The sequence below is a fragment of the Vanellus vanellus genome, assembly GCF_965231255.1.
Source record: "Vanellus vanellus genome assembly, chromosome: 4".
In the NCBI taxonomy this organism is placed as follows: domain Eukaryota; kingdom Metazoa; phylum Chordata; class Aves; order Charadriiformes; family Charadriidae; genus Vanellus; species Vanellus vanellus.
The window spans coordinates 2,867,073-2,883,785 of NC_138909.1; the positions used below are offsets into that span (position 1 = coordinate 2,867,073).

The 16,713-nt window shown below is 51.8% G+C and overlaps 1 protein-coding gene across 1 annotated transcript in view; it reads left to right on the forward strand.

Moving 5' to 3' along the window:
* The window catches only part of FRAS1 (Fraser extracellular matrix complex subunit 1), a gene marked incomplete at both ends in the record, with an annotated part of 162,350 nt that overhangs the window by 138,121 nt on the left and 7,516 nt on the right, over positions 1-16,713 (forward strand). The window contains 23 exons of the mRNA XM_082482436.1: positions 86-282; positions 689-842; positions 1,426-1,689; positions 1,805-1,993; positions 2,409-2,528; positions 2,970-3,149; positions 5,187-5,311; positions 6,021-6,161; positions 7,106-7,333; positions 7,617-7,730; positions 8,747-8,897; positions 9,386-9,545; positions 10,007-10,169; positions 10,508-10,754; positions 11,269-11,613; positions 11,935-12,095; positions 12,482-12,629; positions 12,946-13,151; positions 13,624-13,780; positions 14,227-14,427; positions 15,439-15,626; positions 15,813-16,088; positions 16,384-16,616. Coding sequence (XP_082338562.1) covers positions 86-282; positions 689-842; positions 1,426-1,689; positions 1,805-1,993; positions 2,409-2,528; positions 2,970-3,149; positions 5,187-5,311; positions 6,021-6,161; positions 7,106-7,333; positions 7,617-7,730; positions 8,747-8,897; positions 9,386-9,545; positions 10,007-10,169; positions 10,508-10,754; positions 11,269-11,613; positions 11,935-12,095; positions 12,482-12,629; positions 12,946-13,151; positions 13,624-13,780; positions 14,227-14,427; positions 15,439-15,626; positions 15,813-16,088; positions 16,384-16,616 — 4,348 coding nt within the window. The remainder of the gene's footprint in view (positions 1-85; positions 283-688; positions 843-1,425; positions 1,690-1,804; positions 1,994-2,408; positions 2,529-2,969; positions 3,150-5,186; positions 5,312-6,020; positions 6,162-7,105; positions 7,334-7,616; positions 7,731-8,746; positions 8,898-9,385; positions 9,546-10,006; positions 10,170-10,507; positions 10,755-11,268; positions 11,614-11,934; positions 12,096-12,481; positions 12,630-12,945; positions 13,152-13,623; positions 13,781-14,226; positions 14,428-15,438; positions 15,627-15,812; positions 16,089-16,383; positions 16,617-16,713) is intronic.

Genomic DNA, 16,713 nt, shown 5'->3' on the forward strand with positions numbered 1-16,713 from the left:
CTCACTGCAGTTCCTCAGTGCAGTGCTGGTTGGCATCAGTTGATCGTAAAGAACATCCTTTCACTAGTGGTATTCTGGTTTGCAGGTGAGAGTTTTGGCCCGCAGAGGGAGTCTGCTGTGACCGCAGATGCGTCTTTTTCCCTTCAAGATGTTCTAGAGAACAGCATCTACTACTTCCAGAGCGTCCATGAAAGCATCGAGCCAACAAGTGATGTTTTCAGCTTTTATGTGAGCGACGGCTTCAGCCGGTCTGAGCTGCAGAGCGTTACCATCAGGATTCAGGTACGCCTGTGCTCACTGCCTGCCAGAGCCCTCTCCCTTCACAGAGATACATGGCTTGTACAGCGCCAGCTTTGCCCACTCCTTTGTCATATGTGGGAGGGGGATTAAAGGGAGTTTCCTTCCTCCTGTTTGCTTCCACTGGTACAGGAGCGTAGTTCCCCTGGAACAGCAGAACAACAGTTGTGCGTTGCAGTGTCTTCCCAACGGCTTATTTCTCAGACATCTCCTCCCTTTTAGAAGCAGCCATGACGCTGGATAGATGTGGAGAGGCTGATGTAGCCCAGTAATGGGTCTCAGCTCCAGTACTGTGGTTTGGGAGCTTGTATTTCATTCGGGTGGGCAGCAGTCGGTTTTTTCCCCTTGGCCACTTCCCTTTTTTAACCATGTGCCTTTGGGACCTGTGCAGCGGCAGAACGATGAGCCCCCAAAGATGGTGCTGGAGCCTGTCAGGGTGCACGAGGGCTCAGGTGTGGTCGTTACCAACGCCTCCCTCAACCTGCAGGACTTGGACACCCAGAACAGTGAGCTTGTCATCACGGTTACCAAAAGTCCTGAACACGGTAAGTCCTGACAAACAGGGACTTTTTGAGAGAGAGAGAGCGCGTCTTTGTGCGTCAGTGCCTCTGTGTCTTTATCGGTGTGTGCGTGTAACAGCCCCTGATGGGAGAGAGGAGCCTGGTGTGTTTGTATAAAGCACATAGAGTCTATGTTTGGAGCAGCAGCCACAGAGGGATTGTGCTTCAGAAGAGACATGTTCTTGGAGAGTTGTCCATCGCTATTTGTGGGAGAGGAGAAAGGGGGACTGCATGCATTTCTCTGGCCAGTTCCCTTTCGTTTGACCCCATTTCCTAATCTGGGCTTCAGGCCCAAAGAGCCGAGCAGCTCGCATCCATCTGCGGGGATAAAGCAGGGCAGGGTGTCAAGTGAAGTCTAGTGTCATGTTAAAGTGCTGAGGGCTGGGCACCCTTTTTCAGATCTCCTGTCTGTAGCCCAATTCTTACCAGTTTTGGTAAGAAGTAGATAACTTCAGTTTTGCTACTAAGGCTGTGTCCACCTCTGTGCATCCCCCTGAGAGCTGGCATGGAAAGAGTCCCCAGAAGGCTGTCTTCTCCCTGTAATTTTCATCCATCTGTTGTTTGTCAGGTCATCTCCGCAGGAGGCAGACTGCTGCGGAGCCACCGGAGCATGGAGACGTGCTGTCCGTGGGCTCGTCCTTCACCTACCAGGACATTTTGGATGAGCTGATGGTTTATACTCAGAGTGGTGCAGCAGCACAAACAGATGAGTTTGGCTTCTCCATCACGGATGGTCTCTACAGGCAGGCAGGGAGGCTGGAGTTCTCCATGGAGCTGCCAAAGAAGCAGCCACCCATATTAGCTGTCAACAGGGACCTGCAGCTCCCAGCAGGTATGGGGAGAGGGAGGAGAGTAGTATTGCTTGGTAGTGTTATATGGTCCAGTCTAAACCAGTGGCTTAGCTGGATTGGCTGAAGCTGTTGGTGGACTTTCTTCCTCTGGTCCAGGCTCTGCAGCACACCTCACAGATCAGCACTTGAGAGCAGCAGCTGTTGATTCAGATGACACAGCGATCAGATTTGTCATGAAGAGGGATCCCAGCATGGGGCATCTGCAGTTGACCCAAACTGATAATCCAGTCCACATTTCTGCCAAAGGCCCTGTCAAAAGTTTCACCCAGGCTGATATAAATAAAGGTGAGAGTGCTTGATTTTAGATCATCATGGCAAGTAATATGTGCCGGTTTAGGTAGTCCTGCAAGGCAAAGGGAATTGGACTCGATGATCCTTATACGTCCCTTCCAACTTGAGATATTCCATGATTCTGTGATGTTTTTGAGAGGGGGAGGATGACTTGAAGCAGGGAAGGGAGAGGGATAGAAATAAGATCAGGTTGTTACGTTAGAGCAGAAACACATATCGTTAAGCAAGTGTTAAAAAAGTCTCTCTCAGCGGGAGATAAAGAATAAAGAGAAAAAGTAATGAAATCCAATTCCAGGAGCTCTGTCAAGCCCCAAGTCCTTCGGTTTATGTTGCCAGCCTGATTCCAAACTAAGAATTAAACGCCTCAGCCTGTAATAAACCACCTGTTTTCTCCTGTTCCTCTCTCCAGGACAAGTGGTGTACAGTCACAGGAAAGGGGATCCTGGCGGAGATTTCGCCTTCACCTTCGATGTGATCGATGCAGACGGCAACAAACTGTCGGACCAGGTTTTTTATATTAGTGTATTAGGTAAAAGATAGTGCTGAAGTTATGTTTTCTTTGCTGCAGAGCTGTGGCCTTCATAGATTCCCATCCCACATGGACTGCCAGTTAAGATGTAATTCTTGAGATGCGGCTTTTATTCACTGTTAGTTCAAAGGTCTTTGAAGTTTGGGGCATGGGGAGAGTTCACGGATGTAAGGATCAGTTCTTTGGCTTCTGACAAACTCACTGAAATAGGTAGAAAAGTTGCCCTTAATATCTTCATACTGTCCAGATTGTCTGTAAGATGTTAGAATGTTACCATCCCCTCAATGAATGCCGAGGCCCACAGTACCTCTTTTGGAATGACCAGTCTGGGAGGTGTTTGTGTCTGTTGTCTTTTGCTTGAGCGCAAGTACCCGGTTTGAATAACACCAAGGAAAGGAGGGTGGCTGTCTCCTAACTCAGCTTTGTACTTAACCCTTTCAGAGACCAGATTTCCCCCCTCCGTCGTCACTAACAAAGGGCTGGTCTTGGACGAGAACTCAGCGAAGACGCTCACAACCCTCCAGCTCTCTGCCACTGACCAGGACAGTGAGCCAACCCAGCTCCAGTACAAGCTCACCAAGCAGCCCCAGCTGGGGCACCTGGAGCACGTTGCGTCCCCAGGTTAGCAGGACGGGATTGGACTGAGTTGGGTACTCCTAGCAGCAAAGCGCAGGAGGGCTTTTGAGCCCTGAAGCTTCACGGCAGCAAAAAATGCGCTCAAAGGCAGCAGCACGGAATTATGTTTCCCAATAGAAATGTAACAGTCATTAGCCCAGAGAGTTGGAGAATAGGGTGAGTGGAGGCGAGGCAGCCCAGTTATCACAGATGATGATTTATTCAGCCTCTGAGTGAGTTTATGCCCCACGGTAACCTTGCCCGGTGGATGTTGTGTGTCAGTCCAGCTTGCCGCTGTGTGAATCTCCTCTTTCAGGACCTGTTGCTGCATCTGCGTGACATTTTTGTGACAACATATAGCACCACATCCAAAAGAATCTATCCCCTATGTCCATGGCAATAGAGCCCACCTTGGTGAACAGACAACTTGCTTTCAGTCCCCCTCTTGGCCAGTATGTCCCTTGATCCCCAAACACCGGCCTCTTTTCCCAGCTGTGCTTTGGAGAGAGGAAGGGAACTAACCGCTGAGTTAGTTTGAAAGGAAGGTGTGTTGTGGAGAGGTGGATATGCTGCATAATGAATTCCGGTAGTTGGGAGAGGGGATATTGCTCAATCCTGTGAAACTCAGAAAAGAATTACCTGCAAATGTGATTGGAATTTCAGAGTTGCCTTCCATGCCCACGGACAGTATGTGTCCTACCCCTCTCTGATGAATGTGTCTAAATCTGTGCTGTCATATAGTATGCTCCTCTGATTTAGATGATACTCATCTATGGTTATATTTCTTCTTCCAATTAGATTTCTCATTAACGTGAGATTGAAGTGGAAATACCTGCTGTGTGTTTTCAAGATGCGGACGGTCACTGTACAGCTGTTTTAGTGTGTGGTTTGCCTCATCTTCTCACAGTGTAAGATGTCCTCTGGCAAACATGTTGAAAGGGTAGGAATAGGGAATGGAAGTTATAATCAGCAAAGCCCTTGCTGTGAGAAAATTAAAAACTCGCAATATTTTTGTCTAAATTGCAAACTAAGCAGTGAATCTTGTACTTCGGAGACCTGAAAGAGCTTGATTAAGGATTTTATTCCTCCTGTTATGTGATGATTCTGATTTCTGTGCTTTTTCATGTCTGTGATGGACTAAGATAGATACAGAGTCACACCCTGTGAGTTGTTCTCGTGATTTAAATGACCTAAACCTAAGGGAGGAGTACTGGAGTGTTCTGAGGAGAACACAAACCTTTAAAGCTAATGAGCTCTGAGGAAACCTTGGCCAATCATCCAGTTTTGGCTCATTTATTTATCTCAGATCCTGGTATCTTCTGTAGTGTGGCCAATACTTGTCAGTAGCTGTTTAGCATGATAAAGTGGTGAAAAACTTTTTGTCAGGCGTTTTGTTGTGAAGAGCAGTCAAACTGTCAAAGCAGCAGTGAGACTTAAAGGCTCAAGTGCTTTTCAAAATGTGTGTCGGGTACCTTTCTGTGTCTGTGTCACACCTACTGACCTGTAAAGATGTCACTATAAGTCAGTGTTGAAAATGGGGCTTAGTCTGTCTGAACGCAGTGGTACGAGGAGGGGAAAAGAGAGCAGCGACTTTGAAGGCATCTTTGAAAACTGCCGTGAGGCCGGGAAACCTTTTGCCCGTACTCAGTGATGCCCGGGTTAGATCAGTCCTGCACAGGAGTGACAATTGAAGTGTTCAATCTCCTGTTTTTCTCACAGCTTCTCTCTCGCTCTCTGCCTGTACATCCCCAACAGGGTGTCGTGGCGTGAGAGGTGCCATTGTAAAATTGTCAGTCTGGGAAGAAGTCTGTACTACTTTTTGCAGAAGGGGCGGCACTACCTTAATTTAAAAGTTGTTGAGCGAAGTGTTTAGGAGACGCCGTGCCAGCTAAATCCCTGACTCAGCTGAGCTTCACGGTACAGCCTGAACTGGAGCAGAACAAGTCCAGCGTGAATGCTTATGGCTAGATACGTCCAGCTCCCTGCATTTTCCCCTGCCTCACTCTTTCGATCACACGTTTCCCCCTCCTGTTCATTTTCTAGGGACAAGAATTAGTTCTTTCAGCCAGGCAGACTTGGCCTCTCGCAGCATCCAGTACGTCCACAGCAGTGACATTGAAAAGCATACGGATGCGTTCACCTTTTCTGTTTCTGATGGAACGAATGAGGTAAGTCTCAGCGTGGTTTTTTGCCTGAATCAGAGCAGGCTACTGATTCTGTAGGGTGCGGTGGGACTCAGTTTTCCTCTTGCGTGCTTGCGAGAGACAGTTAACAGGTAGCAAAGGAAGTGAAACAAGCCACACACGGGCTTGTCATTTGGCAACGGTGGGTGCTCTTACATCCCTTGCTGCGAGAGATTTTACGTGCCGCAGGGAAGGGAGCGAGCCCCGTGAAGGGGAGGGGGAGCCCCCTGAGATGTAGCCTCATGAGACTGGTTTACCAAGATTTCAGTGTCTGGTTTTAATCTGCTTAGCGATCACTCCTGGAGCTCAGCTTTGGTCCGGTGCACTGACAACAGCCCCAGCAGCACAGTTAGACCCTTGAGAAAGGTCTCCTTCCTGCTGTCTGAAAGGGAAAAATCATAGCTGCAAATAGAGGGAGAGGGACCAAGTAGAATGAGGGAAGGAGGGAGGGAGGGGAAAGTGGGTGTCCGTAAATATCCCAGAAAGAGGAAGAATAAATTAGTGGGGAGGGATAGAAGAGGTCATGTTTACAAGATCTGCACTTAGCAGCTCTTGTTTACTCACTAAACAAGGCCAAAATGAAGCAACCCGAACTCAGTGGATCACTGTGGTCTCCTTAAAGCATTACTGTTTCAGTAGAGTTGTACTCTTGATAGACCGAATTCATCAAGAGAGGCTTTCCCTCCTGTCCCAGGTGAGCCAGACGTTTGACATCACCATAAACCCTGTGGATGACTCCTTACCCGTAGTGCAAAGCCTCGGGATGACAGTTCAGGAAGGTGTGAGAAAAACCATCACAGAGTTTGAGCTAAAAGCCACAGATGCTGACACAGAGGTAAGGCAGGACTCCCCCCACCTTCTCCCTCCCCTGTTCTGCGGCACATCTGGGCTATCGGCAAAATGGGCTTGTGTTCAGAGAGAGAGATTATAGTGAGTGTCATCTCTCCCTGGGATCATACCCTGTCTGATCACAACATCAAACGAACAGCTTGTGGGAGGCTCAGTTTGTATATAAAGAGATGAATGAGTGTTTGAGCAAAGCAAAGCCCTGGCTTGAGAAATGGCTTCATCCGAGATGTCTCTCCAACACATATGCAACAAACCTGTGTGGGAAACATTTAGAAGTTGTGATAAGCGCTAATGCTTGCCCTGTCCCACCTCCAGAACATTGTGGATTTGAACGGAGCTTATGCCCAGCCTTGAGATTGAATTTATGCCTGGCAGGGCTGAAAATGACATTTCCTCTTCCTGCTGCTGGGTCTGGCCAGAGGCTGAGCAGTGTCGTGTTGGCTCTGCCTCACTGCGCTGCAATTTCTCTGCAGTAAGAGAGCTCGTGGCTGCCTCTTACTGCCTTGAGCCAAAGATCCTGCCCTGAAGGGTATCACTGCTTCCAGCCCGACAGAAGTGACAAGGGGCGTGTTGCCTAGAATGGCTGCAGAATGGGGGGCTGCTCTTGTGTTGGAGGGGTTGTCACGAAGGCGGGAGCCATCTCAGACCAGCCGAACCAATAGTTAGGTGAGATGTGTCTAGCCCAGCTCTCCCTGATTGGGGTTGTTTTGTAGATGGCCACCTTTGGAGAGGGATAAAGGCAGGGCAGGGCTGTGGGCGAAGAATCAGTTCAGCATGCGGTGCTGCTTTTCAGCCCCTGGTTGGAAACACTGTGCTAGGAAAGCTGTCTGGGCGTAGAGTCCCTCTCCAGGTGTCTTGAGCTGGAAGGACCTGCCCACCCTGGTCCTGGGGTCACATCATCGGCTTTGCCACTCTGTCTCCTCGGTGCAGGCTGAATCAATTACGTTCACAGTCATGCAGCCCCCTCGGCACGGCCTGATTGAACGCACCAGCAATGGGCAGCATTACCACCAAGCCACCACCTTCACGATGGACGACATCTACCAGAACCGCATCAGCTACAGTCACGATGGTAGCAACTCGCTGAAGGATCGCTTCACTTTCACTGTGTCTGATGGGACCAATCCCTTCTTCATTGTGGAGGATGCAGGGAGGAAGGTAAGGGGAAGAGAAGGGCTGTGAGGGAGACCTTCTATAGCTAATCGAAAGCTACCTTCTCTCAGAGAAGGGGAGACCAAGCTGCTGTGGTTCCACTGAAGGTAAGGGCAGAGCATTCTCAGTTATGTGATGCCATATGCTTCTTCCCTGGTGTACCAGCCCTTGTGTGTGCAAAGTCACCCCAGGACTTGATCCCGACAGAGCTGAAGGGATCAAAGATGGTAATATGGTGGATGAGGCTCCAACTCCCAAAGTAACATCCGTCTCCCTGAACTTTTGTCAGGTTGTGACAACAGCACCGCAGCGCTTCAAAGTGGACGTTCTCTCTGTGGATGACGGGACACCCAGGGTGGTCACCAACCTGGGTTTGCAGTGGCTGGAGTACGTGGATGGCAAGGTAACTGCCTGCTTAGTTTGTTCCTCAGGCTGTTCCAGGAGAAGGAGCTTCACAGGAGAACCTCCTGATCCTTCCGCGTTTTTATTTTTGTGATAGAGAAGAGGTGTCCCTCTGTGCACATGAAATGTCTTGGAAGAGGCAGAGGTGTGCAGGGATGCCTCCACTGCAGCTCCGTTAGGCAAACGTGGCTCCATGGCACTAAATTGCTTCCTGAAACACCCCCTTCCCTTCCATCAGCAGGACCACCAACCCTGACTCTTCATGTTTTCAGCTTTGCTGATGGCAGAGAAGTCTTGATGATGTGCCACAACAACCATGGTAGACATAGGTGGCTCACAAAGAAACGCGGCATAGGGGGTTCTTGCTGTGACATGCCTTGGTTTTGCTGACATCCAGACAAGACCCCGGGAAACTCTCATGCTTGTTTTTGAGGACCCAGATAGAAAACGCTTTGGTTCTTCCCAGGAAAAGGGGGTGGAAGACACTGTAATGAGGAATTGTATTGAGAAGTGGCACTCTCAGCTCCAATTCCTGACTTCAGGAAAAGCGCTCCTGCAGCCTCAGGCAGCTCAAGTCTCTCTTTTTCTCCTGCTGTTAAAGGTTTTTTCTTTTTTATTTTGTTTGCAAAGGATTTGGGCAGAGCCGGGCCTTACCTGAGCATCAGCACAGCTCATGGAGCAGTGGTTTTCAGGGGAAACCAAAAGATTGGTCATAGCTTTGAGCCCCAGCTAGATAGGGCTGGGCAGCTTGTTCTGAATGTGCTTTTCTTTGAGCCGCAATGTGGGGTTTTTATTAACCAAAGCAGATGTGAGGCAGAACGTGAATGCTTCCTGTGCTGTCCAACACCTTGTCTGTCCAAGGCCGCTCTGTGTGCTCTGTGCTTTCACATCCCCGGGCTTTTCCCTCACGGAGCACTCTCTGGCAAAGGGGTGGTTGGGCTTTTGGGATGAACGGTCCATCAGACCCGCGCTGCTGCATCTCCAGCATGTCACTCCCTCGGTTTGGCTTTAATCCAGGCAACCAATCGAATCACCAAGAAGGAATTACTGACGACAGACCCTGACACAGATGACAAACAGCTGATCTATGAGATAACAACTGGTCCCAGGAATGGTTATGTGGAGAACAAGCTGAAGCCAGGGACAGCCGTGACCACCTTTACACAGGGTATGGAAGTTGGGCTGTATGCTGGTGCTTTTTCCTTCAGCTGCTTCAGTTTCTCCAGATAGCTTTGGGGGAGGGGGGGGGGAAGGCAAGGGGCAAATCTCAGAGGTGTGTCCAAAATAAGACTTGAACTTTGCTCCCAATTGCAGAAATCCTGTAATTTCTTATAGACGCCAGTATGTGCTGAGATGGAATACGTGCTGCCCAGGCCAATTCATATTTCTTGCATTTCATCAAAGCTGCTTTAAATTACCTTATTTTTAAGTATGAGCCATTGTGGATAAAGACGAGGCAAGGGAACGTCTTGTCACAGCTTGTAGGCTGGCTTCTACCACAGCTAAGGCCAAGGAAGTTAGAAAAGCCACTGCAGCGTGAAGGGTGTGTGGAGAGCCTGACCCCTGTGGCCGTGCGGATGCACATCTGCACACTGCTCGTCTATAGCACTGCCATTGAATTTCTTGGTTGGCTCATTGGATGTCTCCTCCCGACAGAGGATGTGAACCAGGGCCTTATTGGGTACGTGGTGCACGAGGAGAAGGTTCAGGAGACCACGGACAGCTTTCAGTTCCTTGTGAAGGACAGCAAACCCAACGTGGTCAGCGGCAACATCTTTCACGTGCAGTGGTCCCTCCTCAGCTTTACGTACAGCAGGTAAATGGCAGTGGGGTTTACAGCATTCTTCTGACAGATGGGGTCTTACCTGGAGTGAGGCAGGTTGAGCTCTGTCATATGTCATTGGAGCGCGGAAGTGCAATTCTGGGGCAGTTACCATCATTTCTGCCTGTATGTTACTGGCACCCCGTCAGGACTGAGGTCTCACTGCTGTCCACTGCAGCATCACACGTGGCATTCCTGTTGAATTAACGCTGTTGATTTTGGGGAGGGGGCAGGAGCAGCCAGTGTGGAAGTGGGAACTGGTGTGCATGTCATTGAGGAGAAGCACCGGCTGGGTTAAACCATGGAGTAGCGTTGCCCAAGTCCCTGATTATTGGTGTCCTTCAGATTTCCCGTGGAGGTGACAGCCGGCCTGAGTCTGCGGTGCTCCATATCTGCGTAAACACACAGGGTTTGCTCCCCAACCTGTTATTTGTATCTGCTTGATACGTTTCCAGCTACAGCGTGAGAGAGAGCGCAGGGTCTGTGAGCATCACCGTGAGGCGGATCGGTAACCTCAACCAGTACGCAATTGTCTTGTGCCGCACCGAGCAGGGAACAGCCACCTCCAGCTCCGGTTCCCAGCCGGGAGAGCAGGACTACGTGGAGTACGCAGGGCAGGTAGGTTGGGGGCACCAGGAGGGGGAAGGTCTGACCATAGAATCATAGAATCGTCTGGGTTGGAAGGGACCTTTAAGATCATTGAGCCTAACCATTAACCTCACACCGCCAAGTCTACCACCGAATCGTGTCCCGAGGCCCCACATCTGCCCGTCTACATCAGAAGGGGTTTGCTGCTGCCTTTGACCTCCACCAGCCATTTGTCCGTGGTGATGGGTCTGATGGTGGGTCCGATGCCACCCATGCACAGGATCTGTGGCTCAGGCAAGGGTCAGGCAGGAAGGAGGGAAAGTTTCAGAGCCCAGTCCAAAGAGAGCAGGCCACTCGCTGCCTTGCAGGTACAGTTTGAGGAGCGGGAGGACAGCAAGGCCTGCACCATCGTCATTAACGATGACACCGTCTTTGAGAGCACAGAGAGCTTCGCCGTGGAGCTCAGCATGCCAGCCTACGCTCTGCTGGGGAACGTCACCCGGGCCACGGTCACCATCACGGACACCGAGGATGAGCCCACCCTGCAGTTCGACAGGCAGACGTACCACGTCAGCGAGAGCGCTGGTCTTTTCTCTGCTCCTGTGGAAAGGAAAGGTGGGTGGAGCCGGGCAGAAGGCCTTTCTGTGCTCCCCTGGGGCTCTGCGGCACGGGAGGGCAGCGAGCGGCTCCACAGGCATTGCTGTGGGTGAGACGTGCCGAGTCTGAACCCGCGTAGCAGAGAGAGCGGATGGGAAGCCCTGGAGACTGCGGCCAACACTGCGCTGGGGACAGAGAGAAGCAAAGCACCTGTGGACAGGCTGTGACCTGTGTGTGGCTGCCCAGAGCTTGGAGTTTGAGCCTGTGCTTCATAGAACACTGTACGGGACACCCTTTAATAGGCAAGTGCCGCCCGTGTCCCCCTCACAGTAACCAGGAGTGCGGATTCAGAGCGTGCCTGCAAGGCAGAGCTGAGCCAGCTTTTATGCCAGTTTAGGAGCAGGGATGGTGGTCTTTGTCACTCCTCACCCTCTTTTCTGAGTGCTGCTTTGTTTCTGAAGGGAGTGGTGTCTCCACCCAGGAGAGTAAAAAGATTTGCATAGCGTTAGGTTTTTTTTCTGTTGCGTCTTAGGGGATGCCAGCAGCACTGTCTCTGCCATCTGCTACACTGTCCCCAGATCGGCCAAGGGAAGCAGCCTTTCTATGCTGGAATCCGGCTCTGACTTCAAGTCCCGGGGGATGGCAGACGACAGCCGCATTGTGTTTGGTGCGGGTGTCACCGTGATGACGTGTGACGTCCCGCTGATCGATGACAGTGAATACGAAGAAGAAGAGGAATTTGAGATCGTGTTGGCCGATGCCTCAGATAATGCACGCATCGGCAGCCGGGCTTCAGCCAACGTCTTCATCGGTGGTCCCAATGATGCCTCTACAGTGTTCCTGGGGAATGCGACTTTTACCGTCAGTGAGGCTGCAGGTGAGGACTAGCAGGGGGCTCCCCCGGGGCTGATACACGCTGCGGCGGGGCGCTTCCTGTGAAAGCACGCTTTCGCCGGGAGGAGGTGGTAGAAGGAGGGATTGAGGGCACGGCAGCAAAACTGTAAAAAGATCTGCAGACGGTTTGTCTCTTCCCTCTGCCCCTATGGGGAAGGCTGGGCGTTGTTCTCTGCTGCAGCCTGTGCGGGGTGCAGGAGCCGTGGGGAAGGGAGAAGGCTGTGCTGAAGGGAAAGGAGTGGTTGCTGCGGTGTGTGGCTGCTTTCTCAGCTTGCTTCTCTTCTGTGTACGACTGACCATGCAGGACACATTGCGATTCCAGTCCTCCGACAGGGACCTGACCTCTCCACCCCCGTCTCGGTGTGGTGTGCCACTCGGACGTCAGACCCTCCGTCTGCCAGCCCGGGAATCGATTATGTCCCCAGTTCCAGAAAAATAGAGTTCAGGCCGGGCAAGACAGAAGAGGTGAGAAGCTGCTTGGGCTCCTGATGGGTCTGCTCTGTCCAGGGACACTTCTCTCGTGTTCCTGTGCATCTTCTGTATTTGCCATTTGCCTGTTTTGAAAATCCTCTCGGGGCCACTTGGGAATTGTTGATGACTCTGCTAGGCACAGGCTCACATCTGATCAGCACTGCAGCCGGAGAAGATTGGGTCAGGCCACCTCTCCTAGCATATAGATGGATGCCTGTTCTCTGACAGGACATTCTGGGTCTATCTAGAGCGGTGTTTCCATTGATGAGTGAATTGAGAAAAGGCCTGACATAATCACTTCACATTAGACACCCAAACGCGAGTGCCAGAAAGGTGAAAGCTTTGCATCTCTAAAAGAAAGACTTCTGCTTTCCTTCTAGTTCTGCACACTGAGGATCCTGGATGATGCGCAGTACCCGGTGATAGAAGGGCTGGAGACTTTCGTTGTTTATCTCAGCTCACCCCACGGAGCTGAGCTGACAAAGCCATTCCAAGCGGTGGTGGCCATTAATGACATCTTCCAAGATGGTGAGTTACCCGTGGCAGCTCTGTCCGGTCCATCCTAGCCTCTTCCTTGACACTTTCCCTCTTTGCTGCAAGCCATTTGCTGTGTGTCTGCGTAGACAGTCGGATAACGCTTTGAGACACAGCATCCATTTCAGTCCCAAGTCTTGATATAGCCCCTTCCGGACATGCCTCGCAAGCACACTGTCCCTGTACCACCAGCCCTGTCTTGTTCTCCGGCGCATTGCAGCAGCACCAAAATGATGAGGAAGGAAGAAGTTGCATCAGCTCTCTCTGTGGAGCTTCGGTGCTGCCTGACTCTTTTTCTTACCTCCTGCAGTACCAAGCATGCAGTTCACCAAGGACACGTACACAGTGAAGGAGAAGGAGGGTACTCTGCACATCCCCATCTTCCGCACCGGGGACCTGAGCTACGAGTCCTCTGTCAGGTGCTACACCCAGAGCCAGACAGCAGAGGTCATGGAGGACTTTGCCGAGAGGAGAAATGCAGAGGAGTCTCGCATCACTTTCTCGAAAGGGGAGAAGGTGAGCTGCACCTGGCTTATGGGGAGAATGAAGAACCACTGATGTTCAGATCTCCCCCTTGACTCTGCATGTTCAGAGGGAGCTGACAGAGGCTGTCCAAAGGGGTTTCACAGACGCTGAAAGTCACAAATTCTTCTGGTCCTGGAAATAGGACGTGACTCGGAAGGGGTTGTTTGTTTCATGCTAAAACTGGTTAAAACGTGAAACGCAAATCCTTTGTGTCAGTAGGACTCAGGATTATCGTAGCAGAGAGCTGTGGGTTTGTGGAAGCAGATGTCCTCACTGCTGCGTCTCATCACGTAACCGTGTGGTTTGTGCACACTGAAGTAGCAGCCTTAAAAATAGCAGTGTTTCTTCCAGGATTGACAGCACTGGGCCATGAAACCCTAGAGAGTGAAGTGCAGGGTGGCCTTCAAGTGGCTTCATGGGATTTGTGACTGTTTGCTGTTCTCCCCTGCTTACTTGGCTGCAGGTGAAGAACTGCAGTGTGTCTATCAGTGATGACTCTGCCTTTGAAGCGGAAGAGCAGTTCCAGGTCTATCTTGGTAGCCCGCTTGGAAGCCACTGGAGCGGAGCTAGGATTGGGAAGATGAACGTGGCAACCATAACTGTCACCAATGATGAAGACGGTAAGCGAGGACACTCAACCGGGATGTAGCTGTAGTGTCGGATGCAGTTCCGAGGGCGTCAGCACAGTCTCGTCAACAGTCTGCGGTTTAATTTAGTAGAGGTGAAGGCCTTCAGTCCCACGGTCACGGCTCTGCGTGCCGGTCACTGATGGGATGTTTTTGTGCACTGCGCTGGTTTTAAGGGAGGGATTGAGTAACAGTGGTTGGAACCCACCATTTGTGCCATTTCCCATACATGTTTTGGGTTTTGCCCCTCCCCTGGCCCTAATTCCCATCCCGCCCTTCGAGCTGCCGTTTTGGCCCCTGCTGTGAGGAGCCCACTGCGGGTGTGGAGATGGTCTCAAAGGAGCTGAGCTCAGCTCAACCCAGTTGCTGAGTGCCCTTCATCTGTAAGCAGTTAGCCGGTGTGCAGCCCTGGGGCTTTTTCCTCACTGCTGTTTCTTTAGCACCCACCATTGAGTTTGAAGAAGCTGTGTACCAAGTGCGGGAGCCGCCTGGCCCGGAGGGTGTTGCTGTTATAAATATCAAGGTGGTGCGGAGAGGGGATCAGAACAGGACCTCCAAAGTCCGCTGTAGCACCCGCGATGGCTCAGCTCAGGCCGGAGTGGATTACTACCCCAAGAGCCGAATGCTGAAATTCAGCCCAGGTAAAGGGTCCTTGGAGGGAAGGGTAGAGGTGGTGGCGTGCCCCGTGACATTTTGGGGGTGTCAGAAAGGAGCGCTGAAGGGAAGGACTCAGGAGATTTAGAAAAAGCCGCTTTTTGCATGAGGTTTGCAAGACAAGAGAGGTGTCCCTGCTGCCGGTGAAGTGAACTGCACTAGCTGTAAGAAGGCGTAACGCACCCTTAGATTTGGGGGTTTAGATTGGATTTGGGGTTTGATCTCGGGCTTATTATCGTCTTTGTGGGAGGGAACTCCTCTCCAGCTCTGCAGTGTGTCACAGAGGGGGTGCAAGACTTTTCCCCTTTCCTTGCATTAGACTTGTCCTTTCCCCTCTGCCCTTCTGGTCGCCATCTCATTCTTAGTTCAAACACACCGGTCTTCTTTAAAGTGTGACTCTTCTGGGCTGCAGCCTTGCCCTCTTCTATGGCTATAATTTTTTTCCTGCAAAAAGGCTGAAGTGTTAAATGATGGGTGATGGGAACGGAGGAAGAAGCAGTAGCATCTGGCAGTGAGGGGAAAGTGGTCTTCAGAAGGTGTGAGGCTCAGCAGAGGTCTCTCAGGCTCCAGTGCAACAGTTCGGCCCGTGTTGCTGGACCAAGAAGCCCTCCCCAGAAAGTTCTGCATTGTGGTGTGCAAGAGAGCAGAGATGCTCACAGCAGGGCTGGGGATGTGCTTTGGATCATGGCTTTTTCCTAGAGACAGCTCGTACAAGACAGGCGCGATTAACCCTCAGACGGCATCTGCTAGTAAATCTGTCACCCGATCAATTGGATCAGTTGTCATCGCTGGAGTTTTATGTATAGAGTAGACTCCTCTGTGGATAGGGCTAAATTATTAGTAGCAATGAGCAGAAATAAAATTTGTAATGGGTATTTTATCATAATGATTCGGTGGTCATAGCCCAGACCTGCTCTGCAGTGTTTTTATGAGACCTTCAGAGCAATATCTGATGATGCGTTGCGTTCTCTCTGTTTCTCTTGCATTTCCTCTGGCAGGTGTGAACCACACCGTGTTTAAGGTGGAGATCATGTCCAACGAAGACCGGGAGTGGCACGAGTCCTTTTCTCTGGTGCTGGGTCCAGACGAGCCGGTGGAAGCTGTTCTTGGAGACACCAGCACCGCCACAGTGACTATTTTGGATCAGGAGGCAGCAGGGAGCCTGATTCTCCCCGCACCTCCCGTGGTAAGCTGCCCGTTGCAAGGGATGTGATTTCGTACCCTTCAGGTCCAGCCTGAAGACCCCCGCAGGGTTTCTGGAATGAAGCGAAGAGCTGCGGTGCTGTAGCAGGCTTGGAGCGTGTGGGAAGGATTCCCTTTCCTGCCCCTCCCCTCGAGCCCCAGCAAACGCTGCCGTCTTGCATCCCTCCAGGTCGTCACCCTGGCTGATTACGACCGGGTGGAAGAAGTGACCAAGGCTGGTGCTGAGAAATGCCCTTCACCAGGCTATCCACTTGTCTGCGTCACTCCCTGTGACCCTCACTTCCCCAAGTACGCGGTCATGAAGGAGCGCTGCCGCGAGGCAGGGATCAACCAGTCTTCCATCCAGTTCAGCTGGGAAGTAGCGACCCCCACGGACGGGAGTGGAGCCAGGTCGCCTTTTGAAACCATCACAGACAACACACCGTTCACCAGCGTCAACCAGAAGGTGCGTGGCGAGGCGAGCGCGTGGCGTAAGTCAGCGAGGGCTTGGGGCGGCTCTGACCGTCTGTGTCCGGCGTGACGGTGGGGGCTGCTTTGGGGATCGTGTGTTGCTTTGGGCTCCAGGAAACTTAGCCCCGCTCTTCCCTGAGCCTGCGAAAGGTGCCGCTCGTGTTGCTGCGGGCAGTAGCTGTGAGCGCTCCGACGCTTCGGTAAATCCCCGGCGGCAGGAGGCAGATGGAGCCCGGCAGATCATAGCGGCTCAGGCCACAGGCATGTTTCTCCCTTCTGGCTCCCTGCAGGTGCTGGACAGCATTTACTTTAGCCGGCGGTTCCACGTGCGCTGTGTGGCCAAGGCTGTGGCCAAGGCTGGCCAAGTGGGGACCCCCCTGAGAAGCAAGGTGGTCACCATCGGCACAGACAGTGCCATTTGTCACACTCCTGTGGTGGCGGGGACAGCCCGAGGTTTCCAGGCGCAGTCCTTCGTCGCCACTCTCAAGTACTTGGATGTCAAGCACAAGGAGCATCCCAACAGGTGTGAGGCTGGAGAAGGGGAGGGCGCAGTCCTGGGGTTACCGAGTGGGCTTGGGCCAAGAGGAGGCTGCTTGTTTCTGCCCTCTCCTGCGCTGTTG